Source organism: Seriola dumerili, unplaced genomic scaffold (genome assembly GCF_002260705.1).
Source record: "Seriola dumerili isolate Sdu_G_001 unplaced genomic scaffold, Sdu_1.0 BDQW01000807.1, whole genome shotgun sequence".
Lineage (NCBI taxonomy): Eukaryota > Metazoa > Chordata > Actinopteri > Carangiformes > Carangidae > Seriola > Seriola dumerili.
This window is the reverse complement of record NW_019175062.1, coordinates 1,121,187-1,148,892: the sequence shown is the minus strand read 5'-3', so window position 1 is coordinate 1,148,892 and position 27,706 is coordinate 1,121,187. Positions and strand designations below refer to the sequence as shown.

The 27,706-nt window shown below is 41.8% G+C and overlaps 1 protein-coding gene across 1 annotated transcript in view; it reads left to right on the top strand.

The window, feature by feature from the left end:
• LOC111237065 (RNA binding protein fox-1 homolog 3-like) overlaps window positions 1–27,706 on the top strand; it is a 530,950-nt gene that overhangs the window by 224,387 nt on the left and 278,857 nt on the right. Inside the window, exon 3 of the mRNA XM_022766019.1 lies at window positions 12,201–12,263. Within this exon, the coding sequence (XP_022621740.1) occupies window positions 12,242–12,263 (22 nt within the window). The 5' untranslated portion in view covers window positions 12,201–12,241. The remainder of the gene's footprint in view (window positions 1–12,200; window positions 12,264–27,706) is intronic.

The following is a 27,706-nucleotide window of genomic DNA, read 5'->3' as shown; positions in this document are numbered from 1 at the left end:
GCATCTTGGCACAACCCCAAAATGCAATCATGTACTAGAAAACAAAAGGTAAAAAAAACGCCTAAATATACACTTCAGATTACAGTTGTGTGCATGGACTACAGACCATCATGTGGCTGGGGTCAACCCAGTCTCTTAGAAATTGTATTTCTCTGCAGGTAAACTGCAAGAACAAACTTCATTTAGGAAACATAAATGTGACCAGATTACATATTCTATAAATAGAATGAGGAAATGCATGTTCACATATTTGACAAAAATAAAATATAGTGAAATGTAACAAAATATTTTTGTTTTTCACCAAAATATCTGATCTTGCAGCACAATGTCCATTCATAGTGACTCCAGCATTATGAACATGTTTTATGGTTGTGTTCAGACCCTTGCAGCACCTGGTTGAGGGTGGGGAAAGATCCTGGTCCGGTTTAACACAGAATAACGTTCACAGTGACTTCAGACCCAACGTGTTTTTCACATTTGATGAAAACCACCATCTTTCCTGAACCTTAACCGCGGTGCGACTCCACTGCTGATTATAAATGTAGCACTTCATTCATTTAAAAATGTGTTGCATCTAAACATAATCCAGCAAGTGATAATGTGTCCTACTAAGCATCATTTCTAGGAGACAGGGCTGCTGGTGTCAACAGAGTACAGAACATACCTGTCCCAACAGAAGAGCTCTTTGGCCTCCTTCATGTGAGACAGTGCAGACACTTTCAGTCATTTGAATGGAACCAGTCTGTGCTGCGAGGTTATACAACATCATTTCGGAAGCCGTTGCTTTGACCGGTCAAGTTCATGCAAGCGCACATTCCTGATAGATGACTTTGTAACGCGCTCATCATTATGAAAGTTGCTGCTGGTGACTTTCAGCAGTTTTAAAATCTTGTCTCTGAGTATTACAAACTGTTGCACAGTGTTTTGGTGTCTGATGAGCCTTTAAACATTTCAGTCTGTTTCTCCAACTGGACTTCCTGGATCTAATTTCATTGTCTTGCCGTAACTTTAAAAATGCACAAACACAGTCCCTGCACTGTTTCAGCGCAAGGGTGAAACTCCACTAATATTTCACTGATGACACATGTCTGTTAGGCTCCATTCATTCATGAGAGGATGATTTCAATATGGATCTCCCCCAGTCACAAATGTCATTTCAAGAGCCTCATATCGTGATCAAAATCCATGTATGATTCAACATCATTTCTGTCGAAATATTTACACACATGCAGGCATCTCCATTAGCCACATGTTTAATTGCATTCTGTTGGGGTTTTTCTATGATACATGCAAACCATGTTGGGTATTCCTCCAGTCCACAGTTCAAAAAATCAAGAAGATGAAAAATAACTAACTGTGTAAATGTAAGGTGTTGGGTCCACCATGTGCTGCCAGAACAGCTTCATCTCTCCTTGGTACAAGTCTCTGAGCTCGACATCATTTGGCGTTTTGATGGTGGTGATGGAGAAAATCTTTCACAGGTGTTTAACTGGGTTGAGATGTGGTGACTGTGAAGGCCATAACATATGATTCACAGACTGTATATAAAGATGGGGGTAGCCAGGTTTCTGAAGAGTGGTTTTGAGACTGTCGACATCTTGGCAATGTCTGACTCCGCCCCTAACTCATCCAAAAATGGGCAAAGAGGTGGGCCATGTGGAGCTGAGATTTCAGAGAATGCTGGTTTGTGGCAAGCCCTCAATTATGCGTTAAGCCTTCATGACAACTGCACAGGGGGTAAATTCTTATATAACTCACCCATTTCAATTTTATTAAAGGAAGAGAGGAAATTAGCTCTAGAGAACAAAACAATTTTTATACCAGGCTGTAAACATGTTTATTTCTGCTGTAAAGTTGGACATTTTAACATGGGAGTCTATGGGGACTGACTCACTGTTGGAGCCAGACTCTGGTGGTCATTAGAGGAACTGCAGGTTTTTGTCACTTCAGTGTTGGCTTCATTCTTCAGCCCCGGAGGTTGCCGCTTGATATGATTCACATCATTTTCATTCAAATCAAACCATTTAGTGACCCCCTCACTAAATGTGGATTGGGGCATTGTCAACATGTTTCTTCACTCATTCTTCAGGTTCATCTTTTAGTTTGTTACACATTTGTAGTTTCACTTGGAAGGAGGAAAGATTAAATATTGCAAAGACAGATATATGTGCCTCCATTCCAGTTGTGCATTTTGAGTCTGCATGCTATCCAACACTTCGCTCTCTTAAGTGTCTGATGTTCTTTTTGTCACAGTCTTTTCAGCCATGCAGACTTTCCCAACAGTTCTACCGCGTAAAGGAAATACCGTCTCTCTTGTTTCATCCTTCTTTTCAACTAAATTAACTTTTCCTGGCAGCGCTCAGTGAGCTCGGTTCATGTACAGAACTCGCCATTGCGCACTGCAGATTTTACACAGTGGCATCCTCGATACCCTCCCCATTTATGGCCTCACTATGGAGAAGTACAATGACATCCCAAGGTTCTAACCGCACCCTGTCCCATCAAATGTCACTTAAGTAAGGGACAAGCCCCTGATCCCTCATCGTGGCTCTGCAGTTGAGCCTCATTTGCCATCTGGTGAACCACATGGATATACCTAGATCAGCAGGAGCAGTCATTTACATGTGGCGCGATGAGAGCCGCCTGAAAATTGGTTCTGGTGTTGTGTTCATACTTGACATCTTCATCTTTGTGCAAATGAAATGTAATCAAAGAATCATTGTTCTTGAGCAGAGATGATCCAAAAAGTATACAGAAGCATCATGGTGTCTGTAAAGTGTTGTAAGCGGAAATAAAAAAAGAAAGTCAAATAGGGATCTCATCAGTAGCCGGCATTACCCAGCAGCGTGTACACATCTGAAAATAAAAAGGCCCATTACTCCGGGCGAAGGAGCTCCCAATCTACGACATTACTGCTGGTGAGGAAGCTGGGTTCCAGCATTAACAGCTGACATCCTCTCAGCTCAGCTCTCATCATTACCGTAAAAAACCCCGGCTTCGTGTCTTCACCGCTCCCGTCCCCCAAACCGCCCCACCCGTAAGGAACTTTCACAGCATTTCCTCCCTCAAGCCACAAACCAAACAGCGATGCTCCCCGCTACAACATAACAACCATCCGTCCCCTGCACGAACAGCTAATGACTCTCCCTCTGCCTCCCAGAGCGGGGAGTGATTTTTGCCGATGACATGATGGATTTTTATATCACAGCTTTACATCTTTCTTACCTTTTACGGCTTCCCACATTTTCTTAAATCAACACAAATTGGAAGTAAAGCATTGTGCTCTTTGTGAATATTTATGCGTCGTTTTGTTGTTTGTGGCGGTGTATGTTTGTTTTGTCTGCATTGTCTCTTATTTTGGAGGCTTTACAGTTAGTCGTTTTTCATTTTTACATCCTTCCCATCAGCAATCTTCCCCCACTTTTTTCTCTCTGTGTTTTTATTAGGCTTTCTATCTCCATATACATAATGCACACACTCTTCACTGCATCTGCTCCCTCCCCTGATTTTCATGTTTTCCTTCATTGTTTCTCTTATTTCTTTTCCCCTCCTCATACACCACTGTATCATCTTCCTCCAGCTTCTACCCTTCTTTCCTTTCTTTTCTTTCCCCACACCTTTGTCTTTCTGTTAGCGCCGGTGCTAGTCTGGTAGCCACACTTGCTGTTATTCATCAGTGACTGTGTGTTTAAAAGGCCTATACTCTATGTGCGCTGGCATTTGGGAGCTCTCATTAACATTTGCTATGTGGTTTAGTAAAGGTGGTGCTAAGATATGTCGAGGTTACAGCCATTCATCTTGAGTTTGCATGGCTGTGGTTCACAAACACCTGCTGGGAGAAGTGCTGCGAAGTCTTAGTTAGGATGGCAGTGAGAGAGGATGGCATATGGGGTTCAACTCGAACTGGAAAAATACAGGAGCCTGGGCTTTCAGATAAAAGACTTGCAGAAGAGAAGTGGGATGTCCAGGAGGTGTCGGGGTGAGAAACCTGGCCGCCGACCCGCCACAACACTTCCTCTCCAATAATTTCCTGTCCTTAAATTCCAGCATTTGCATGTGAAGACCCAAATGCCCAACAACATGCCTATATTTGCCTCATATCAGTGGAGAGTTCTCTCTAAGTATAGGCAGGTCCAGTCACAGGTATGTACAGAGGTGAAGGAGGTACAAAGCTCCATTACTTAAGTAAAAGTATTGTCAAATATGATTCCAATACAAACAACCACAGCATCAAAACAGCAACTACTACAAGCAGTCTGTGTAAAAGTTTATCTGGAGTTAAACAAACGTTACACACCTCGACATGCTTTCTTTTGGACGGCAGTGATGAAGTTTGGTCGTGGTAAACACAGCAAACACATCAAACTAAAGGAATCTTTCTTTATTTGTAAACCTTCAAACACAGACTTCAGATCAGACCCTGGTCTCTGGTGAAGAATCTTCTGCCTCATCTTTATCTAACGCAGCATCATTAGGACACTGACAGGTTCAAACTGAGCCGTTCAAACATGCAGCAGCACAACATGACTGACAGCGGAGGAGTTGACTGTGATTGGTTTTTCTCCCGTGATGAACACAGTGTATGGTCTATCACATTTTTCAAAATAAAAGAGAATTCATTCCTCAGACTAAAAGCTGCTTCAAAGTACCTTCATAGAAATGTAGGGGAGTCTACAGTACAATATTTATCTTTTAAATGTAGTGGAGTAAAAGTCATATGTTTCTAAATGAAAAAAAAAACTCAAATACTCAAAAATACTCACATAAAGTACAGATACTCGGAAAACACACGGAAGTCCGTTACTGAAGTAAATGTAATTTTCTACTGTCCACCCATTGTTCTGGATCCACTCCTCATCCATCCGTGTTGGAAACTGAACTTTCCTGCTCCGGTCATCAAGGCACGATGATGTAGCACTTAGCTTTTTTTGGGTTATACTCAGTTTTGCTTCAGTACACATTATTCTTTGTTTACTTTTTTGTTCAGCAATTTTCCAGCACTATGACTCAGACTAATGTTGCTTCTTCTACTCGCACTACCTCTGTGAGTACTGCTATAAGTACTATTACCACTGCTGACATCACCTCTGTGGCTTTTACAAACCACCCCACCTTTCAAAATCTGATGAACTATTGATAATTGTCTGAAATTGTGGACGAGATGAAGCTAATCTTAAAGGTCTCTTTGTCAGCATCACTTGAGGTGCTTGTTTCTGATTTTATAGCCTCTCTCTCTCATTATTGCTCTACAATTTTCTGCCTGAAGAATTTACGCATGGGTCGGCCTTAGAGTCAGCGTTTGGCTGCATCAAGTTCACTATGTATCTTGGGGTTGGGGGTGGACTGGCAGATTCATGAAGGTGTTGTTCAGCGTCTCTTTTGTCTTTAATCTCTTTTGCACCATTACATTGTGATAGGGGGGTGCTATACCAAATTCTTGCGGTGACTAGGTAGGTTTAGAAAATCCTTCATACCGGGATGCAGGGTTCTTTAATTTTGTCTTCGCAAATGAGCTCTGATTTTCCAAGAATGATTACACGAAGGAATCACATCTGTTTAGTTAAGTTCTACTTGAATGAATCTTCATGCAGCGAAAGGGATTCATACAACAAGTCACCTGCAGCCTTAGAGGAGGAGGCGATATGTGAGTGAAAAATTGGGTTGTACAACCAGGTGGAGCACAGATGATTAAATGGGAAACATTTCCCCATACAGCATCTCTTCTATCATAATATACCTTTCTGCATTATCTCTGACAACCTCAACCTCAACTGTTAGAGGCGGCCGCAGGTGAACCACACCTCAAACTTTTACCGCTAAGGATGCATTTCCTGATTCAGCGATATGTGCTGCTACACATTTAAAAAGGCTTCCAGAACCAAGGCCAGTTCAACTTTTTCTTTTTTTAGGAATGAATGAAGGAATCTAATATGTCATTAATAAATGTACAAATCCCCCCTTACTAGCGTCAGAACTACCACATTAATGCTTGCGTTTGTTGACCATTTGGACTTTTACTTGCTGATGAACATGCACCCAATAGGCAAGGTTCACTTATCTTTATCTGTGTGTGTGTTTTAAGAATTTTCAGACGGATAATTAAGATACATTTGTCAAATATGTTCAGGGTGTCAAGTAGGCTAAACCATGTTTTTGTTTTTCATCTTTGTTCCTGTAGAGCAGAGGTCACTAAAAGGTGGACCGTGGTCCAGATCCGAACCCAGACGCTGTCCTATCTGGACCTGGATATATACCCTCTAAATTATTAAGTATTATTAAATTTTGATGGAGCGTTTCTATTCTACCCGGCACGGCTTCTCTAGCCTTTGTGGCACTGGTCACGTGAGGTTACTCAGCCAATCACTGCGACTCGACCTCAAGCTGCACCTTTTATTTCATTTTATAGAATTAAACACTACATTACCTTATTACTGGACCTCCTTGAGTTTGAATAGAATATCCCTGTTGTAGAGCATTAACAATACTGCCATTAAATATTATATGGCACTCACAGAGATTCACAAATAATTTACAACACAACTGACCACGAGAGAGTGAATAAGAAAGTACAGTGGAAATTAATGATGTAGCCTGAATATAAGTTTAGAAAGAATGTAATAACAATACAAAAATATATAATGATAAATGGTATGATATCCTGATTGAGTGGTCAGTGAGACTAGAAAGGTGCTATATAAGTGCAAGTCCATTTACCATAACAACATTATGTGATGTTGTGTGATATTCCTCTTTAAACCCACAGACACCAGGACTTTACCAGTGTGTGACCCATCACCAAAATGACAGGTTCGTCACAGTGCAGCATTCATAGGGAAATGGATAATCAATGGAACTGCATGATACATGTATCTGTCACATCACTGATGTTTAATAGAAGAGGCCAGTTTATTTTTTATTTTTTCATAATCTGCCTTTCACACAAACACTTTCTACAGCAGTGAAGAAGAGGGGATCATTATTTTTATCTTTTTGCTCCCTAAGAAGTGCAATCAATTTCCTCCCTCTCTCTCTCTCTCTCTCTCTCTCTCTCACTCACACACACACACACACACACACACACACTGTTCTGTCAAACTGCTCTGTTCTTCCTGACCTGTTTCCTTTCTTCTCTTTCTTCACTTCTTCGCCTCACCCCTCCCTCTCTCTTCATTTTCTTCTCCCCCTCACTTCTTTTTTCTCTTTGGACTTTTTGCTTATCAACTTTCCTGTCTGCATTTTCCTGTTTCCCTCCTTCCCTCCACCCTTCACTCTATCTCTTCTTCTCTGGCGCAGTGTGATGGGACACAGGAGGCTGCTGTAATTTCATTGGAGGTATTAAGGTTGATTTGATTAACCATGGGCCAAATTACTGGCTGCTTAATGCAATCAGGCCCAGTCACCTGCCAGGGGCCCCTAGTTGAGGTGCTCAGCCCTGACATGCACACACACACACACACACACACACACACACACATATTCACAGACACATATAAGTAGCAGTTGATCAGACAAAGTGGTGAAGTTGTGGGTCATCACATCACATCCTTCCTCTCAGTGATACCTGACATCATTTCCTCTGGCCGTGTCAGTCAGTGAGAGGGACTGCTGCTGCTTTCATTCCTCCCAACCTACCTTTCTAAATGTTATTTATCCTCCTGCTATTCATTAGAGGCAGCAGCAGCAACAACGGGCGAGGAGACGCTTTTAATTACACTGATGACAGATGAGGGTTTTTACTGAGCGCAGACACGGTGGGAACGAATTTTAGACCGCTACATCCAGATAACATCAGATTTCTGTTTGGCCAAAGAAGTCATTAGTATCGTTAGTATTATCATTAGTACCACAGGTGTGTAAGCTTTTAACAGGAAGCCAAACCCAAAGCTCCTCCAGGGATCCAGAGGATACACAACTGGAAAACAATGAGCTAAATTGGATGGACGTTGGATGATCATTCTCAGTCATCTGATTTCATATGAAAATATGAGACTGTCATCCTGTAAGAAAAGGAGCCCACGGGACATCTAATAACAAAGGAAAAGAAGCAAAGGTCACATAGCTGCTGATACTCACAGCCACTGCACTCCGAGTTTGAACTGCTTCTGTCTGGCCGTCAATTCAGGACCCCAAGGGCCAGCTGGAACACGTATAGGAAGTCTTTTATTCCTTATGCCACACAGGCACTGAACGCAGCATGATTTGCTCTCTGGTATTTATTTATTTAAGCCATCTGCTGCTACCTGCTCATTTACACTATTGTATGTTGCACATGTATTTTTTTAATGGCGTGTTTCGTTATGTAGACTGTATATATTTTTTTATTGTACTTTCTTTGGGGGAGGCTGAAGACAAATTTCCGATAAGGTCAATCAATCAATCAAATCAATCGATCAGTCATTTTGAGCTTATAGTCACAGCTGTGACAGTGATTGGCACAAATAGTAGTAAAGCTGTGCAGACCTCACTGAAACCATGACTGAACGGTCCAGTGGGGTTTAAACCAGACCCGTGCACCTGTGTAGGTTACGTACCAAGCATGCTTTTTTGTTTTTTTTTAACTATGCCAAGATATAATAATATGACTAATGCCTTGTTGCACATTGTTCCCTGTACCTCTGGAGGAATATTCAAGTATTTATTAGAGTAAATGTAAGCCAGTAAAAATGTCTTGACACTTGACACCAGCAGTATTTTGTGTGTGTGCGTGTGTGCGTGTGTTTGTGTGTGTATGTGTGTGTGTGCGTGTCTGAGTGTGTGTGTGTGTGTGTGTGTGTGTGTGTGTGTGTGCGTGCGTGTGTGAGTGTGTGTGTGTGTGTGTGTGTGTGTGTGTGCGCGTGTGTGTGTGTTAAGAAGGAAAAATACATCTGCAGGACATTTTGTCTGTATTTGTTAAATTATGTGTTCATATGTCTGCTGTTGCTGCAAGTCGGGGGGGTGAAAAGAGCATTATACATTGTGTTGACAGCTAATTATCTGTTTGCTATTGTTTGCTGAATGAACCCCATCATTATTGTGAATGGATTCATTACTGTTTCACACTCTGTTCCCCATCTAAACCTAGTTCATCTTTTTTTTCCTTTATCTCATCTTTGATCCTCTTTTACTGCATCATTTCAACCTTATTTATTCTATTTTCCTTCAGATTTATCTCTTTTCTTATCTTATTTTTTATTTTCTTCTCTCTTCTGTTGCACTTATTTTTTCCCCTTTTTTCCCACTTTAACTTTTTTTTTTATCATCAAACTTGAAAATGAAACCAAACCTTTCTTTCTTTCTTTCAAACTCTCTCTCTCTCTCACACACACACACACACACAACAACCACTGGAGGGATTAGAACTATAGATCAGATTAATGCCAACCATTTAAGAGATGCTCACATACACACAGTCGCTGACGTCCTTTGCTTGCCGCATGCATTTTTAATCAGAATAGGCCTCGCTCCAACATTACACCCCATTAATTACCATAATACAGCAGTGAGCAGTCAGAGGTGCTGCCCCGCCCCTGTCCCACCACCACCCATGCGCTGCTGTCACAGCTGCTCTTTGGCTTCAGGAGCATTCAACCCCCCCTCCCCCAAAAAAAAGTCATTTTTCATTTTTTCTATTTTTCTTTTCCTTGTCTTTTTTTTCCCAGTGTGTCATGGGAGTACAACTCTGTGTGTGTGTGTATGTGTGTGTGTGTGTGTGTGTGTGTGCGTGTGCGTGTGTGTGTAGACATACATCATGACAGTGCTGCAGCAGCTCCTGTTAATGTGATTTCAGATAAACTGTATTACAGGACTGTCAGTCTGAGGCTGGACTCAGTCTGTGGCTGTGGTCACTGATGGTCTGGGTGAAATATTATTTCCTTTGATAAACACTGTTTTATCTTTGGATTATGAACTCACTGCCACTGTGGTTGTAGATGAATCATCACAAGTAATCAGGAGTTATCTCTGAGCAAGTTTCCGTTGGTGTTCCACATCTTTACCCAAACCAAATCAGTAAGGATATTTTTTACATTTTTTTTTATATATTATTAAATGCTGTAATGTTCTCAGCTGTGAGCTGCTGCTCTGACAGAGGCCTGTTTTTTTCTGCTAAGCTGCTAAAATCAGAGGGACTTAAAAACCTCCTTTTCTTCTAAGTCCAAATGACACAAGATGAATCACATGTGATATTACTGGACATTTAAACTCTCCAGTGTCAACTAATTGAATAAAAAACAAATTTGGGGAAATCCTCAAATGAAAAATGAATAAATAAGTAAATGAGAAGCACAAGAAGAAAACTAACATGCTCAGATTTTATAGAGGCAATTTGGTAAAGCTGATGTACAACTGTGCTTAAAACTATGACAAATAATACAAGCTTTCAAAGGTTCTCCTTCAGGGAATGGAGCTGTCTCAGCTGTCACCATGTGACAAGACGACTAAAGAAAGAAATGACTGAACGTCTTCAGTCTCCAACTGTTTAAGTCTTTAGCTTCTAACTTGTGGAAAGTGTAATGTTTTTCTCTCTCTGATGAACATCTGTGGCTCTGAAATGTGGGTCATACAAAACAAGACATGTAAAGACATCACCCTGTGATTATCTGCTGACATTTTATAAACTCAACCAACTTAACTAACCATTATATTCAACTTAACTAAACTTGACATTGATAAGATTTTTGCTTTTAGATGTTTTATTACAGAAAGTGTTTGAAACCTACAAACAAATAGTCGCACATTCTGTCAGTGTTTTACTTATGGTTGGAATTATAGTGAAAATAATTGATTTCCCTTTTTGCTGGGGACCCCCGGGAACCCCTTCAAGGACCCCTAGGAGACACCTTGAGAATCACTGATTTAAAACAGATGTCCTGAAATAAATCCTCCAGCTTCACGAAGGTTGTTAATGTTCAGATGCTGTTGAGGTGTTGATTCATCTGCTCATTGTGGGGGATGTAGTTTTTGGTGCTGTTGAATTGTATTGTGTTCTAATTAGAGATGTTTTTAACATTTAGTTATTAATGGTGAACAAAATATTAGAAACACGTGTCTGTTCATTGCAACACAACTCAACAGCACAACAAACTGCAACATTTAAAATCAGCATAAAGTTGAATCAACACAATTTTAACAAAATCTGAATATTACAACCTTTGTAAGTGCAGCAGTCATTTAATGACTGTATTAGTCATTTTATTATATTGCATTGTATTGTATTGTATTGTATTCTGCTTGTGTCCTAAAAATAAGTTTTCTTGATGAGGATATTCACACATCCAAATATCTAAGGTGTAGGTGCGGTGGAAAGTGCTGCTTCTGTCTTGAAAAGAAGAATGTCCTGCACACAGCTCTTGCTCACAATAATAATAATAATAATGATAATAATAATTATAATAATAATAAACTTTATTTATAGAGCACCTTTCATACAAGAGATGCAGCTCAAAGTGTTTTACAATAGAAAAAATCTAATAGTGGAATAAAATAAGGGCAATGAAAATGAACAATAGAAAGACAGTAGATGATGAAATATGTAAATACCAGTAAGAACAGAGTGAGAAAATTCATTTAAAGCCAAGTTGAACAAATAGATTTAAAAATATGCACTGAGCCCGCATCTCTTATAAGGCCGAAGCTCATTTCCTTTAAGGCTCAGTTGTTTTCATACAGGTGAATTATTTCACTCTCATGAGCTAACAATGAAACTGCAGTATAACGTCCCATTGAGGCTTCATTGAATGACTGTTGTATTAATCTGTGTTATTTGATTATGTTGCATTATATTATTATTTTTATGCCTCCCACTCCGTTCCTAACCTTTCCTTCTTATATTGTGTCTTTGTGTCTGTTCCACTGTATGTGGTGCTTAGCATAGTATAATAAAGTATACACCTATCTTTAGTCTGCTTGTGACCTAAAATAATTCAAACTGAATTTCCTTTTAAGGCTCAGTTGTTTCCACACAGGCGAATTATTTCACTCTCACGAGCTAACATGGAAAACTGCAGTATAACGTCCTGCTGCGGCTTTATCCACATATCGAACCGTGTTCGCTGTCTGATCTATACTGTCTGCTCATCTATACAGGAACCAGCGGTGGTTTAAACCGCCCGGCCTCCGTCTCATCTCTCTCTGGATCGTTTGCTTCAAACAACCTGTGTTTGATGTTAAAATGTGTCTTTGATGGCTAACCTTTCCCTCTCTGTTCTCCACTTGTCTAACAGGGCAGCACAAAGGTCCCTTCTTTCAGACCAGCCGGCTGTACATGGAGACCCCCAGTTGGGCAGGTCAGTGTGTGCGCATGTGTGTGTGTGTGTGTGTGTGTGTGTGTGTGTGTGTGTGTGTGTGTGTGTGGGTGCCTCTTGTTTGGTTGCAGACACTCACCACATTTGTGCATATGTTCCCACATCCAGTGGGTTTACTGATACATGCGCTCAGACATCAGCTACCCAGGGATGTATGTGTGTGTGTGTGTGTGTGTGTGTAGCTGGCTGTCTTTGTGAGTGTGTGTGCGCAGAGAGAGAGAGGGAGAGAGAGAGAATGTGCTGACTGCAGTGCTTTGGTTCTGGGCATGCCCATTAGAAGTGGCTATAAATCCTGAGCGCAGTGCTCTCACTGTGTCAGCAGTCCAGCCAATGAATGGATATTAAACGCCACAAAAAAGTCTCTTTAATTCTGCTGCTCCTGCTACACCGCTGCACACTCTGTCTATCTATCTATCTATCTATCTATCTATCTATCTATCTATCTATCTATCTCATTCAAATTCAAGCTTTATTGGCATGAACAAAAACATGTTGTTGCCACAGCAGTTTACAGATGATGCAATACAGATGCATGTTAAATATGTGACACATTCTGACGCAGTCCATTGTTTCATTTCTATATAATGAAACACAATATAATTCAAATAGAATACAAAACAGTTTTTATACAGTTTAATAAACAACATCATCATTTGGAGATGTTGTCAGTCCCTCAGGCTGTGGCATATCTATCTATCTATCTATCTATCCAGCTATCTATCTATCTATCTATCTATCTATCTATCTATCTATCTATCTATCTATCTATCTATCTATCTATCTACTGTATCTATCTATCTATCCATCTATCTATCTATCTATCTACTGTATCTATGTGTTTCTAAAAAGAGGAAAGGCTCCTTCAGCTCTGACGGCTCTGTTGTTATATCTATCCATTTTTCAGAATTAACATCAAGTAAATATTATTGACATCTTGTCATGTTGTGCTTTTATTCTGAAATGTGGGCCTGCACATCCTCCTGCCTGTTGTGTTTTTATCATAGGAGGCTGCAAAGTAGCTACAAAGTGAATTTGTAGATGGAGATTTCTAGATGGCTCTCAGATGTGCAACGTTTAGTAGCAGCTGTTAATCATGCAGAGGTAAACAAATACTCCAACGCCTACTGTTACGGTGTTGCCTGATCGTCTGGTGTTGAATGATCTTGTGCGGAAGCTTTTTTGGATCCTCAAACACAAAAGCGTTTTGCCGTTATGTTTCCCAGTTTGCACTGCGTGCATGGTGAGTTTTAGTGCGGACTCGTAAAGGCTGGCTGTAAACGCTCGGTCCTAATGTTACCCTGCACGCTCTCCCCCTCCCCACCCTTGCAACTCACCTCTCACTTCCAAACCTCCGTGCTGCTCGATCATAAAAAATGTATTATTATTTCGATTAAATTTGAGCTTCTGAAGTGTGACCCTGGCTGTAGGTGTGGCCATCTGTCCTCCTGGCACATCAATACCAATCTAATAGCAGGAGGAAAGATCAATCACAACCAGCTTAGATCTGTGGACGTATACACAGCCCGTGTGGTTCCTCTGCAGCCTCTGCACCAACCCCCTGTATAAAATCCATCGTGCGTGTGCACCTCTGAGCGCTTCCTACTGGGTTCAGTGCAATTGTGTGTTGCACATTTTGGTTTTGTTTTTTTTTGTTTTGCTTTGCCAGATTGTACTGCACAGACAAAAGGGCTGATGATTGGAAAGCTGTATTGTGGATTTATATTATGAACATGCATTAAATTATCATTAGAAAAGACGATGATCTGAAAATCAGAGAGCAAAAACACCAGAGTAGAAATCAGTTTAATCAACATATGCCACGAAGGAGTGACGGGAATTCATAATACACATAATAAGATGAATACACTCACACACACACGCACCACGTCACAACACACCACACACACACACACACACACACACACCACACACACACACACACACACGGCACACAAACACAGTTCCCTCCTCCTTCTCCATAATATCAATTACAGCTTGGCCTGGTTCAGCCTCTATCAGTGTTCGTCAACAGGCCTCCAGGCCCAATCAAGGCTCTGCAGCCCAATTACACTGACATGGCAGCTAATTGGAAAGTTGTGCGTGGCTTTAAGAGACGATCATTGTTGGAGAGAGTTGCGGCTCCTTTGAAGCTCCATGATGAGATTCGCGTTGGTGATGCCGTTGTGGCAAAAATTGTGTTTGATGTGTCCTTTTTATTCAACGCTAGCATCAAGAACGTTTTGGTTATTGTTTGTTGTTTTTATACCACTTGGGTTTTGTTACTTGGGTTAATGTTACTTTTTCTTTTTTTTTTCTCTGCAGTTTCATTGCAGACACATGGTGACGTGAGCTGCTAAGGCATCACAAAAACTTTACTGGTTTGAATCAAGTCCAGTTTAAACCGAATGAACTAAAGCACTGCCTTGGTTCACAGTGATATGCTGGCTGTAAATAAATCAACACAAGGAATAACCAATAGGAATGAAACAGGAAACAAAAACCATTTTCCCACTTTTTCCTGAAGTTGGAATGGCCGGCTCCTCATGCACTACAGCTCTTTGTCTCTGCTAACTCTGCAGCAAACATATTTTTTTCCCCATTAGTTACAAGCTTCACCCAGAGGGTGGAGTTTACCCCAAGGCTCTAACAACCACTTCTAGATCCCACCTCCATCTGTGCGGGTGCCCTGACCACTGAGCTGCAGTTGTTAAGACGTGGTCCCTCGCTCACTTCCTAGCTGTTTACGCTGCCCACAGTGTTAATCAGCGAAATCAATTATCCTTAAAAAAAAATCTGACTGTTGTCTGCCTGAGATATGAACAAGGCTCTTCTGCTGACTGTAAAGTGCAGCATCAGCCGTCAAGCTGTTTTCACGTATGAACTCTGTTTCTGTTTCTCTGGACGACACCCTTTTTCACATGCAGCACACAGAGTCAGGTGTGTTCTCACCTACAGGAAATCATTGTATCAAAGTCATAATTATATAATAGACTAATTTATATAGCATTTTTCTTAACAAAGTTACAAAGTGCTTTACAGAAAGACAAAAGGGGAATTAACACATCATAAAACAGAAGTTACATGAAAGTATAGATTGACTGTATCATGGGAAAATAAAACACAACGGCATATCAAACATTCATAAAAGCTTTAAGATAAAAAAATGTTTTAAGAAGAGTTTTAAAAGACACTAAAGATATAGCTTGTGTGATCTGGACTGGTGGACTGTTCCACAGTTCGGGGGCTCTAGCAGCAAAGGCCTGGTCACCTGCAGTCACCAGTCGAGTCGTTGGAATAACCAGCAGAGCTCCCTCCATCGATCTGAGTAGACGCCCAGGCACATATGGGGTTAATAAGTCCTTGATATAAGTCGGAGCGAGGCTGTTTAATGCTTTAAAGGTGATGAGAAGAACTTTAAAATCAATCCGGAACGTATCAGGCAGCCAGTGTAAGTGTGCAAGCATTGGAGTGTTGTGTTCATGCGTTCGCATCGCTTAGTGCCAGTTAACATCCCTGCAAATGTTTCATATTGTTCATTATTTTTCTTTGACTTTTCATCTGCTTGTTTTGCTGCTGTTGTCTCTTTTTACATCTGTATCATTTTAGCTTATCGTGTGATATTATCAATTGTGTTGTTTGTTTGTTTGTTTTTGCTGCTGCCTTTTCTTAAACTATACATCATAATCAATGCATTTCAATATAGTTTTTTACTCTACTGTCATATCTGAGTGTTTTAATCACACTGCACATGTAACTAGGGACAAGAGTTAGAAATTAGCAACAGCTATGAACTCTCTGTGCAACACATCAGTTTCACGCTTTGTATTGGAACTACTTTAGGTTGTATTTTCCCTACTAAATAGATAAATAAACTAAAAAAAAAAAAAAGTAGTAGAGTATGCAGGAGAAAAGATAGACATGGCCACTCGCTCACACAGACTGTACTTGCAGGGTGAAGTCTGTTTAATGTCCGCTTCAACTGATTCAGACATTTGTCTTCACACACAGGCTACACTCCACCAGGTGATGTATAGATAAGTTGAGGATTGCAGGAGTGCATGTGTTTTGGTGTGTACTCCACATGTGCACGGCATCTCTGTGGACCACGATGTAAATGCTGTTACACAGATTTTCTTACTCTGTCAGCAACAGCATAACATCCTGGGGAGGTATGACTATTTGTATTGTATTTTTGTTGTAATTTTTCTATATTTTTCTCCAGCACCGAGTGTGAACAGTAATCCTGAGTGGATTTTCAAGGTCTAAAGTTTCACTGGATAACTAAAAAAAAAAAGGTCAGTGAAAAACCTGGTAATTATTGTGGTTCCTAGTCTGAGGGCTTAAACACAAAATACAAAATCTTGGAGCATCTCAACGGTCAAAGAGTCGTCCTTATTTTAAGGTTTTTGATGAAGCTTCTCGTCCATGGACACAAACTTTCCACGATCTCACAAGCAACATGTAAACTAATGTCAATGGCAGTCTCTCCTCCAGTGATTAATCGTTCACCCTTTCTATCTACAGTCTTCAGCTCTGGTGAGTTCCCTAAACAAGTGTACTTCTCCACCACCCTGTAAAGCTTCATGAAGCTTGTCTTCTCAAAATTATCCAATTAAGTGGAGGGTCTTCTGCTGCCCAGAGGTTAATGGAAGCTCTTGTTCCTCTAGTTGGGAAATTAATCTCACTCTTAAGAGTTATTTTACATTCGTCACATATTTGCCATCAGCTACAGGGACAGTTTTTACAGTGTACACTGGAAAAGTGAACATGGACAAAGACAGAGAAACATTCAGCACAATGACTATTGACTGATGATTGATCCCTGCACGCACAAACTAATTCAAACTGTACCTGCGACGCAGATTGCTCTGAGCTGATTGCTCTGTGCTGACTGGTGGAATTCGACCCCGTGGTCATTTGTTAATGTTAGTGAAGCTTTGAAAGTTTGTTTCCTCTTCCTCGTTAAAAATTAAAGCTCGGCCTTAATGGTGATAGCACAAAGCAGCCAGTGAGCTGTTAAAGCCACCCTTACATTATTAACACAGATACACACTACCATCCTAAACAGGAAAGATTGCTGTGATGATTTTCTAACTGATACGCGCACACACGCGCGCACATACACACACACACACACACACACACACACACACACACACACACACGTTGGGATAATTGTACAATGCAGACATCTTCCGTTCAGTGACAGGGGTGATGCATGTGCAAATACTCATTGGCAGCAATGGGTGAAAAGCCTCAATAGACACAAACTGTGATCAGTGTGGATTCATTAGCTTCCGCACACAAACACAGAGGAGAGAGAGAGAGAGAGAGAGAGAGAGAGAGAGAGAGAGCCCAGGGGTGTGAATGACAAAGGTTCGCTTTGTATTTGTTGAAGTGATGTCCAGTGTCTCTGAGCTGCTTTTAACGCTCCCAGAAAGGCCATTACAATTAAAGGAGTGCTGGCCAGAATGAAGGGAAATGGAGAAGAGTGTGATGAGAGTAAAAGAGGAATGTCAGCACAAAGACTGGTGGAGATGCTTTTAGCCTCTCTCCACGGGAGTAATGTCCAATTACTGCTCTGTTTGAGGCCGCCGCTTCGCGCCGTCATCAGCGCACAAGCGCCGGGTTATGGCCCCTGCAATGGGCCGATTGTCAGCTGTCATGGATCACAATCAACCAGCGAGTCCTCTGGGCCATGCAGAGGAGCGTAGCATTTCACATTGAATATTCATGTTGTTTTACTGGTTTTAATAGGCTGGAGAACGCTCAGGCAATGAACAGCAAACATCACCATGAATAAATCCTCCCCCCTTTACACCTTCAGCAGCGCACTCAGATAAGCTCAGTGGTGTTTCTCAACGCTCCACATTACATCTCTGTGCAGCGTGCAGCTCCGGTTCTATATTTGTCTCTCCTGACTTTAAAAAGAAAAAGAACAGATGACGGGGTGTACAGTAGATGTGTTGGTGTTTCATCCCCTCTGACTATGACCAGCAGGTGGTACCAGATATTTAACTTTCCTGTCTTTTTCTCGCTGTCGTTGCACCACTTTCTGCAAAGATTGTTGCAAAGATGCTGCGTTGAAACATGTCACAGCGGTGAATCCTTCTTATTTCTGGTGATGCTGATTGAAATAACTGCAGAGTGCCGTCCTGTTTGCTGTGAGTGGTCTCCAGCCTCCAGTCTCTGAATCTCCCCGTCATTAACAGAACGAGTCAAAGGAAATAAAGGACAAAATGCGTCTTTATCTGCATGACAGTTTTTTTTCCCATAATTCTTATTTGACCTCAGCTTGGAAAGTTAAAAGCTGCAGTAACAGCAGTAACTGTGAATGCAGTATGACTTTTTTTTAAATCACTTATTAGTTTATGTACAAATAAGACTTAAAGGGAACCCAAGCACTTATGTACAAATAGTAGTGGTGCCTACATTTAAGCACTGAATCATTTTTAAGATAATTATTAAGACTAAATAGCTTAAAGAAAAGGCAAGAGTTTGTTACATCATAAGTTGTATTTTCATAGTTTTGCTCATTTTTCTCATTGGTTTTAACATTTTATTATGCTTTTAGCTTCTATTTTCATGCTTCTTTTATTTCTGTTAAGCACCTGTTAAGGACCTCTGCGTATGATAATGTGCTATACAAATATATTTGCCTTGCCTCGCCTTTTAGCGAGCGAGGTAATTGCAGAGATCTGGGGACATTACTGGAATGCAGTCCAGCCTATCAGCAACACAACCCTTCAGTCACACTGATTTTAAACAAACCTCCTGTTTATTCTGTTTATCCAAACCAATAATATAGAAATGATTCTATTGAATCAATCAATCAATCAAAAATGTCCAACCAGTCCTTCAACCTGAACAACCCTACAGGTTGTTTATTCCAACCCTCTGATACGACCCACTCTGAAATGATGCCACTATGGCTCCAGGCGCACTGGACCTTGGTCGTCATGGTAACAGTAATAAACATGCAGAGAGTACTGACAACGGCATACCGGACCTGGCTAAAATAATATGTCTGTCGCTTGGTTAGGTTCAGGTAAACAAAAACTACTTGGTAAAGTTTCTGAAAAGATCGTGGTTTGGGTTTAAATCTGTAATTTCCTTAACATTTGATGATCTTTGTTGTCATGGTTACAATAATAACAACTTGTTTAAGTATCTTGAATGGTCCTGGATGAAAGAAAAAACATGAGCTTTGTTGACCCATCCATCCACCTCAACCTCCTCATGACGCCGACTTCGTCTACGTCACCGCACTTTTCCCTTTGCTCCTGTCATAATTACTACGACCACCAGGTGTCACCTAGCAACAAACACGTATCCATGGGTCATAATAACCTGCTGCACAGACGACCTATGGGCTCATTTTTTACAGGACAGTCTCAAAGCAGAAGCACAGCAGGTCAAAGTTCCATACCAAAGTCATTCTGCAGAACCTAATGGACTTATATCATAAAACTAAAGGTTTCCTCCGCCTGAATGATCTGAAAATAAAATCTATAAATAAATCAAATCAAGACATCAGTCTTTTGACAGGGTGTGAGCGTTCTTGCATCACGTGTTTCACTTCATTATGCACTGACACACACTCACACTCACTCCTGCCTGTGTGCCAATCATGCTGCAGTCCATCGCAGTAACATGCTGAGGCTGCTTGTTGCAGACACTTCTCACCTGTTTAATGATCAGCAGCGGGACGGAGTCATAAATGTATGTGTGTGTGTGTGTGTGTGTGTGTGTGTGTGTGTGTGTGCGTGCAGTTTCTTCTAATTCAGATTCCATCTCAGTAGTAAAAATATCCACATTTGTAATTAGTTAGAAAATATTACATTGAAAATGTTCAACAGCTGTTGTCACATCCTCAGGTCATCACTTCCATCCTCCCCTCTCCTCTCAAACTACCCAGCCTCCCTCTCTCCTTTCTTTCTGTGCCTCTCTCTCTTTTTATTCTCTCATTCATCATGTTGACAACAGCACAGCTACTTTTGTGAAATGGAGAAAAATGTTTAAGTCAGCTTTTCTCTGTCTCTCCCTCCCTCCCTCCCTCTTGGCCATCTAGATATGTGTATGTGACTCTGTGTGCACACGTGTGTGTGTGTGTGTGTGTGTGTGTGTGTGTGTGTATGTGAGAGAGAGAGAGAGAGAGGAGGGCAGACGGGAGTAATTTCTGCTCAGTGGAAAGCACTTTACATATGACACCCGTACGGGATTCGGCTGCCTGCAGATGCAGAGCTGCTGGTTATTAGTGAATTGCCTCACATTTGCCCATTTGCCACCTTAAACTTCATATAGAGAGAACTGTGGATGGTACACACACACACACACACACACACACACGTACACACAAGCTTACACACAAGGACACACACACACATTTACACAGCTTTGCGTGTTCCTAGAGAAGCAATTTTTACCATGCTATCATTCCACAACTTATATCACAGAGAAACAGAATCTCTGTCTGTCACACACACACACACACACACACACGAGCATGTACGCACACACACACACACACACACACACACACACATACACACACACACTGTAATACAAATAAAAAAAGTGTGTTCTTCATCTCCCCATATGTCACATCCACTTAGCTCTGATTTGGTGTGAATCCTGCTCCTGTTTTATGGGAAGATGTGTGTGTGTGTGTGTGTGTGTGTGTGTGTGTGTGTGTGTGTGTGCGTGTGTGTGTGTGTGTGTGTGTGTGTTCAAAGGCGAGAGAGTCATTTAGGTGCCAATATTGCTCTTTTCCTCTGATAGGCGACACACAGCAATATGGAAACCTTTGCTTCATAGTCCGTGTGTGTGTATATGCTGGCTCATAGGTGCACGGTCATACGTGCACGGTCATACGTGCACGGTCATACGTGCCCGCCTTTGTGTGTGAATGTATGCAATAATATGACTTTAATGAAAATAGCACTTTCTATCTGATAATGTGGTAATGTGTGTCGTGGAGCTTTAGTCGAGGCATGATTGTGTCATGCTATCAAATCCAGGAAATCAATTTGGGTCTTCTCTCCTTTGATTGGCTGAGACCTAACACGGGTTGATATTAATGAGACATCCTCTTTTAGCTGTTGATTTGAGATGGCTGTGAGCCGCTTTTCCTGGTGTGTGTGTGTGTGTGTGTGCGTGAGTGTGTGAGTGTGTGTTTTGTGTGAGGGTCTCTATGTTGTGCATTTGTGTCCTTTGTGTTAGGTTGGGGTGGGATTGGTTTATTTGAACCAATCAAGAATCCTTTGGCTAAATACTGAATCCCAGTTGTCCCCGATGTATCATCAGTGTGTGAATGTGTGTGTGTGTATGGTAGAAAAAGCTCTACACAGTGTATGTAGGACAAAGGCTGTGTGCACGTGTGTGAATGGGTAAATGTAGCTTGTAGTGTAAAGTGCTCTGAGTGGTCAATACGCCTAGAAAAGTGCTATATAAGTGCAGTCCATTTACCATTTGACCCTGACAGAGATGTTCTCCTAACCCTAATCAACCATAGCAGTGGCATACCATGAAACGTCACATTAACATATACAGTTACAGTTACATATAACTCTTTTATCATGGCAATATGTAACAGTTTTGGAAGAAACTTACAAATGATGCTGTGCTGCTAATGTCAGGAAATCAAATATCTACATTTTTATTTTGATTTAAAGGCAATCACAATCACAAACAATGTCTTTTGTCATTTGGTTGGATGACATGTGGCAGATGTTATGTTATGTTAAAAGTCCCCTATTTTACACTTTTCCTGTGTGGATCCATAAGAAGATATATTTACGGTTTTAAGAACCAAAAACCACCTAAACCATAGTTTTACATCTCCTCTCTCAGGCTTCTCTCTGGAGCTCGAGTAACAACAGGTCAGTGAGCCAATCAGAAGAGAGACGAGAGAAGAGAGAGCCTGCACATTTAATATCACCAATGAGGTGTTAGAATCATTATCGTTCATTGTGGCTTGAGAAATGTTGATTATTTATTAGTTTTTTGAGACTCTTCCAAACATGACATTTTTTTTTGCTTCTAACACAGGTAAACCTCCTCCAAGCCTGTTTGTACCTCACCTGAAGATGTTTCCTGTCTTCTCCATTCCAGTGCCCCTCACAGAGCCCAACAAAACTGAAAGCACCAGTGTCCTGTATTTGCCGCTTGTGGCCACGGAGGCCGCTGTTGTCGTTACCCAGCAAAAGTTCCATTGTCTCACCTTCACCTTCACCTTCACCTGCAGGCCTGTGCTGCTGCTCTGTGTGTGTGTGTCTATGTTATTTTCGTAGATGTATGAGCTTACAGTCGCATTCTCACTGCACCTTCAAGTGTGTGGGTGTGTGTGTGTGCCCTCATTTTTTTCAATTTCGTTGGCATATTAACTTCATACTGTACCCACAAATGTAAGTAGTGTGAGTGTGTGTGTGCGAGTGTGTGTGTGTGTGTGTGTGTGTGTGGAAGCTACAGCTGATTAGGCCTTTCCTCTCCTCCTCAGTCATGTTGATAAGGCTTTTGTTAGGACTCCTTAATCTTCATTAAAGATTGAAGTGAAGGTAGGGGAGAAACTTAGCGAAGTGGAGACGACAATTAAAATTTAAACCGTGAGATAAGGCCCTATCTGTGACTCGCACCTTTCAGCTCAGAGCCGGTCCACTCGGAAGGTGTGAGGGGTTGTAGGTAACGCATGCTTTTAGCTGATAGAGATGCACTGTGGGAAGACAGGCTGAAACACATGGCCTCTCATTTCTGGCAGCCCTGATTACATTGGTCAGCCCCTTGAGCCATGCTAGTATAGCCACTGCTCCCTATCGGATCCTATATCCTTGTTAAAAAATACAGACTTAACACATAAAGGCTGAATGCTTGGTTTGTGATTTTGGATTTTGTTATTGTACAGTCTGATGGCAGCAGGTACAAACGAACGACTTATTCGATGAGTGGCATGATCTGGTGGATGAATGAGCTGCCCATCTGCCACGGTTCATTGTCAGGAGGAAGAGGAAGAAGAGTTTCAGTAGCCTGTTTCATTTCTTCTGTCACACTGTGACCTCACAAATTCATACACTACTTATGACACAATTTAACTGAAATGTCTATATGGATAAAATGAAGTGATGACATTTTATATTCAAATGATCAAAGGTCAAGTTCACTCTGACATAATAACATTCTGCAAAAACACCTCTGGCCATTATTCAACACTGTAACTCAGGAAGGAGAGGTTATGACCACATTTACTGCAACTTGGCTGGCTGGTGGAGGGATACAGTGATGAGGCGGTAATTTTAGTTTTGACTGATTTGCATTTGCATGACTCCACCCTTTCCACTTCCTCTCCCTGGATGAGAACCCGGACAGGGGGCTCCTGTTTCTGTGATATTTCACCACCAGGTCTTTGGTCTTGCTGATACTGAGCTCTCTCTCTCTCTCAGCTTTCTCTGTACTTGCTTACCACAACCTCAGAGACGCTATTATCCACTCTAACATACTGTGTCCGCACAGTGAGAGCTTTCTTGAAAAAGGTATGGCTCTGCAGAAGTCGAAGAACATGACTCTTACTCTTCCCTGCTTCTCGTCTGTGAGGGCCTTGCGTTTCAAGAACATGATGGCATCCTCCGCTATTAAAACTGCCAGTCATTTAGAGCACGAGGACGTCCTTTCTTACATAGTTTAGGCACCTTCCTCAACCTCAAGGAGAGAGGATGACTGCTGCACCCTGCAAGGACATGCTTTAATTATGTGACTGATCCTGTCAGTCACATAATTAAAGCATGTGTTTAACTGTTTATTCAGAACCTTGAGGAGCTCCCTTTCCATCTGGCTGGGGGTGCAGTAAGCTGTAATCCAACACCAGTTCACATGTTGTGAACCCAGTGTTCTGGTAAAGTTGGGTGGGGAAGAGCTGGTGGGTGAGGGAGGGCGTCCCTTTATAAATGAGGTTTACTGACAGGGGTAGGGAGCCATGTTCTGACTCCCACTGAGAAGAGGAGATACCAAAATTATTCTACTTGGGCTACATGTTTATGTTTCCTCTGGCTCAATATATGCGCTGTTCCTCGGCCCAAGTCTGGCCCACATACAACATGACTTATCAGATGCTGCTTCTACACCTGGCTGTCAGCCAACACTGAACAATAGGAGCTGGAATCGGCCCAGATGTGGATGTATACAGGCCAGACTCCGCCGAGGACCCAGGCATATGCTGGACCAGTTGCAATATGTAAATATATTGTATATGAGTATATGGGTGAACGTTGTGCCCAACCTGTTGAGGGATAAGTTCAACTCTAACAAATTCTGGGCCTCCTTGTGAAACAAACTGCAGCCCGTTACTTATTCCACACCTCCTTTATGCTGTTCTGTCCCATTTTGACCTCAATCTTCTCCCTTCAGTTGTTTTTGGCCTCCGTTTCCTCACCATCTCCCTTTGGACTACATACAGTTGAATCAACACCTCTCTTAAACGATCTAAATAAAAACGGAACATTACCATCACTACGACCTTATTGCCCCACTGCAGTTTGATTGGCTGCCAAGTGCTGTCGTCATCGTTCGCTCATAGTTGGCAGAAGTTAGTATTTCTTTTACAGAAGACAGCAGCTGCAAAAAGCACTAATTGAGTGGATTATCTTCTACAGGACACATTTGGAAGTCTGCCTTTTGTAGAAAAAAACTGGATATTAAATGTCCTGCTGCCCACCTGCCACAGGAAATTGATATAAACCAAACCGCTCTGGAGCTCTAGTCACAACAGGTCGGTGAGCCAATCAGAAGAGAGGAGGTTCTCTCTTCTGATTGGCTGTTTTCTAAGTAACTGAAAAAGAGGGCTAGGTCAAAACCAACTCCTGAATGTAACAGACTTGTGTCTAACGCCCTCTGTTTGATATGTAGAGTTGGTCATAGCGGTTAGTACGAAGCCTCATTACCGATGACTTCTCTCTCTTCCTTCTCTCTCTTCCTTCCCTCTTTCCTGCTCTCTCTGCTCAGTGTGTCTTATGTTCAGTTGTTCCTCTGCGTCCTTTAGTGATAATGATACATGGAATGATGTTTGCTGTAATGGAGGTGAGGTTCAGTGTGTTGGAAGTCCTCCTCCTCTTCCCTGCAATTCCTGAGAAGCCATGAAGCCAGAGCGGCTCAGTGGACTACCCGTAACAAGAGGTCATGTACCAGGTTTATACCCAGTCTGTTTGAAAGAAAGTCTCTAAATCTAGCATCAGTGTGCTAAGTGTGCAACACTGCAGCTTTAAACTAGACTAGACCCGCTGTTGTGGTCTGGCCAAAAATATAGCAGATTTCAGGTAGACACTCTTGGGTTTGGGGCATGTCTGAAAGCAGTGACTGTTTTGTTGTGACATCACAAAAGTTCCAGAAGTCCTGACGGCTGGTTTTAAGGCTCAGTTTCTGAATACAGGCTGTGTGCATTTCTCTGTGGACTGAGCGCTTTGATACTTTCACAGTATTAATACAGAACCTAGACCTGCTTTACAATCACACAACACATGGACATCTACCTTTATAAAATATTGGACATTTAATGCTAATACTTTAGACTGTCAAATCCTTTCTCCTTTTAATTTTATGATGGCTACACAAAAAATTGGAATTAGTCATAATGGCTGCAGAATTAGCCTAGAAGTGTCTTGAAAGCAGGGTGTATAGTACACAATAAGACAAGTCTGGTTTATCTTTTCTTTAACAGGTTTACATTCTTCAACCACACTTTGTTTTGTGTTTTTTACACAGACATTTCTCCTAGCAGCCGTATCATGTACTCAATGCTCTCCACTGAGCCGACACATGTTCCCTCTGTCCCCCTGTGTTTAAGCCTTTGGGGACAATGTGCCACTGTAGCGTGGCTGTACACCACTCCTTTAGTGCAGCACACGTCAGCGGGTGGTTTCAACAAAATTAAAGAACTGCTTAATAAATAATACCCCCACCCCCACCCACCCCTCAATAATTGATGATGACAAATTCCTCCAGGCGCTAATTAGATCAACAGGAAATTAGTATTTATTGGAATACAGGCCTTTAGAAAAGGTCATATTGAATATTTGCTCAACCTCTACTCTTCCATGAAACACCCTTTCATGGTTATGTAAAAGGTTTTAATGGAAAGTCTATTGCCCAATAGTGTCAACAGCATTTGAACAGTGGAGGGGGTGCGAGAGGCGTGGGCGGGGTGGGGGGTGGGGTGGGGGGTGGGGGTGTTTTCAACTCAAACTACAGTGCAGGGAACAGTGAGCTCTGCTTTATGTGTGTTTTACAGTCGTGAAAGTATCTAAAGAGAAATGTATGAAATTACAATGGCGTTGTTCCACCATCAAGCATGTCACACTGTTGAGGCCAGTGAGTCTGAACCAAAGGGAACTTATTACCAGCTCTTGACTGTGATGGCTGGGGAGGAGCTGAGCAGACCAACGGTTGGGAGAAGGGGGCCGGTGCTGGGAGCTGAATGGAGCAGGCTGGTGTGTTGCACAGGGGGAAGCCAGGCAGAGGGAGTCCAGGGAGGGATTCGGCCGAGGCAGGAGGGTAAGACAGGGTCTATGATCTGGTGAAGAGTTGAAGTTGGACCCATGTATTTATGGCAGAGCAGGATGACGATGATGATGATGATGATCAGCTAGTAGCCTGACCTCCTGCACACCTGTCTCCACTCCTGCAATTAAGGACATACCTGACAGGAACACAGAGAGAGGGAGGGAAAGGGTTTTTAAACTGTTTTTAAACTGTGTGTGAACGCAGACCAAAGCAAGGAGAACAACACCATCACATAACAGCAGATACAACTCTTCTCTCATGTCCCCATAAGACACAGAGGAACGTTTAAGACACACACAGACACACACACACACACACTCCCGACATCTCTTATTAACATTTCTTTGTTCTATATAAAATTTGCTCTAAGTTCCAACAAGACAAAGGGCCTTGATTTCACGACAGAGTGAGGGCCAGCACCACCAACAGGTTGGTAACTTTGTGAAATTCACTTTGTGTGTGTGTGTGTGTGTGTGTGTGTGTGTGTGTGTGTATGTGTGTGTGTGTGGTATTTCGGTGCACAGTGCACAGTGCACATTGCACGTTGCACAGGTGGGAGGAGAGACACAAGCACAAGGTGGGAGGTTCATTCAAAGGAAGCACATAGTGAGTTGTTGCTATTTTGGTGGAAAATGTGTCTTAGACTTTGTGCTGAGAATAGAACCACGTCTGTTTGTGGCCCAACATCATATACACAGAGCAAATGTGCAGCCATGATGGAATAATGCTTATAAGATGAATTAAACCATTGTGATTAATCAGTCTGCATTTATCTATAAATTAGAATTAGAGTGATTCCTCAGAGCTTTCTTTTTTCAAACCAGGAAAATTCCACTGTACACTTGATGATGGAGATGTCTTGTATACTCCTACCGTGGGAA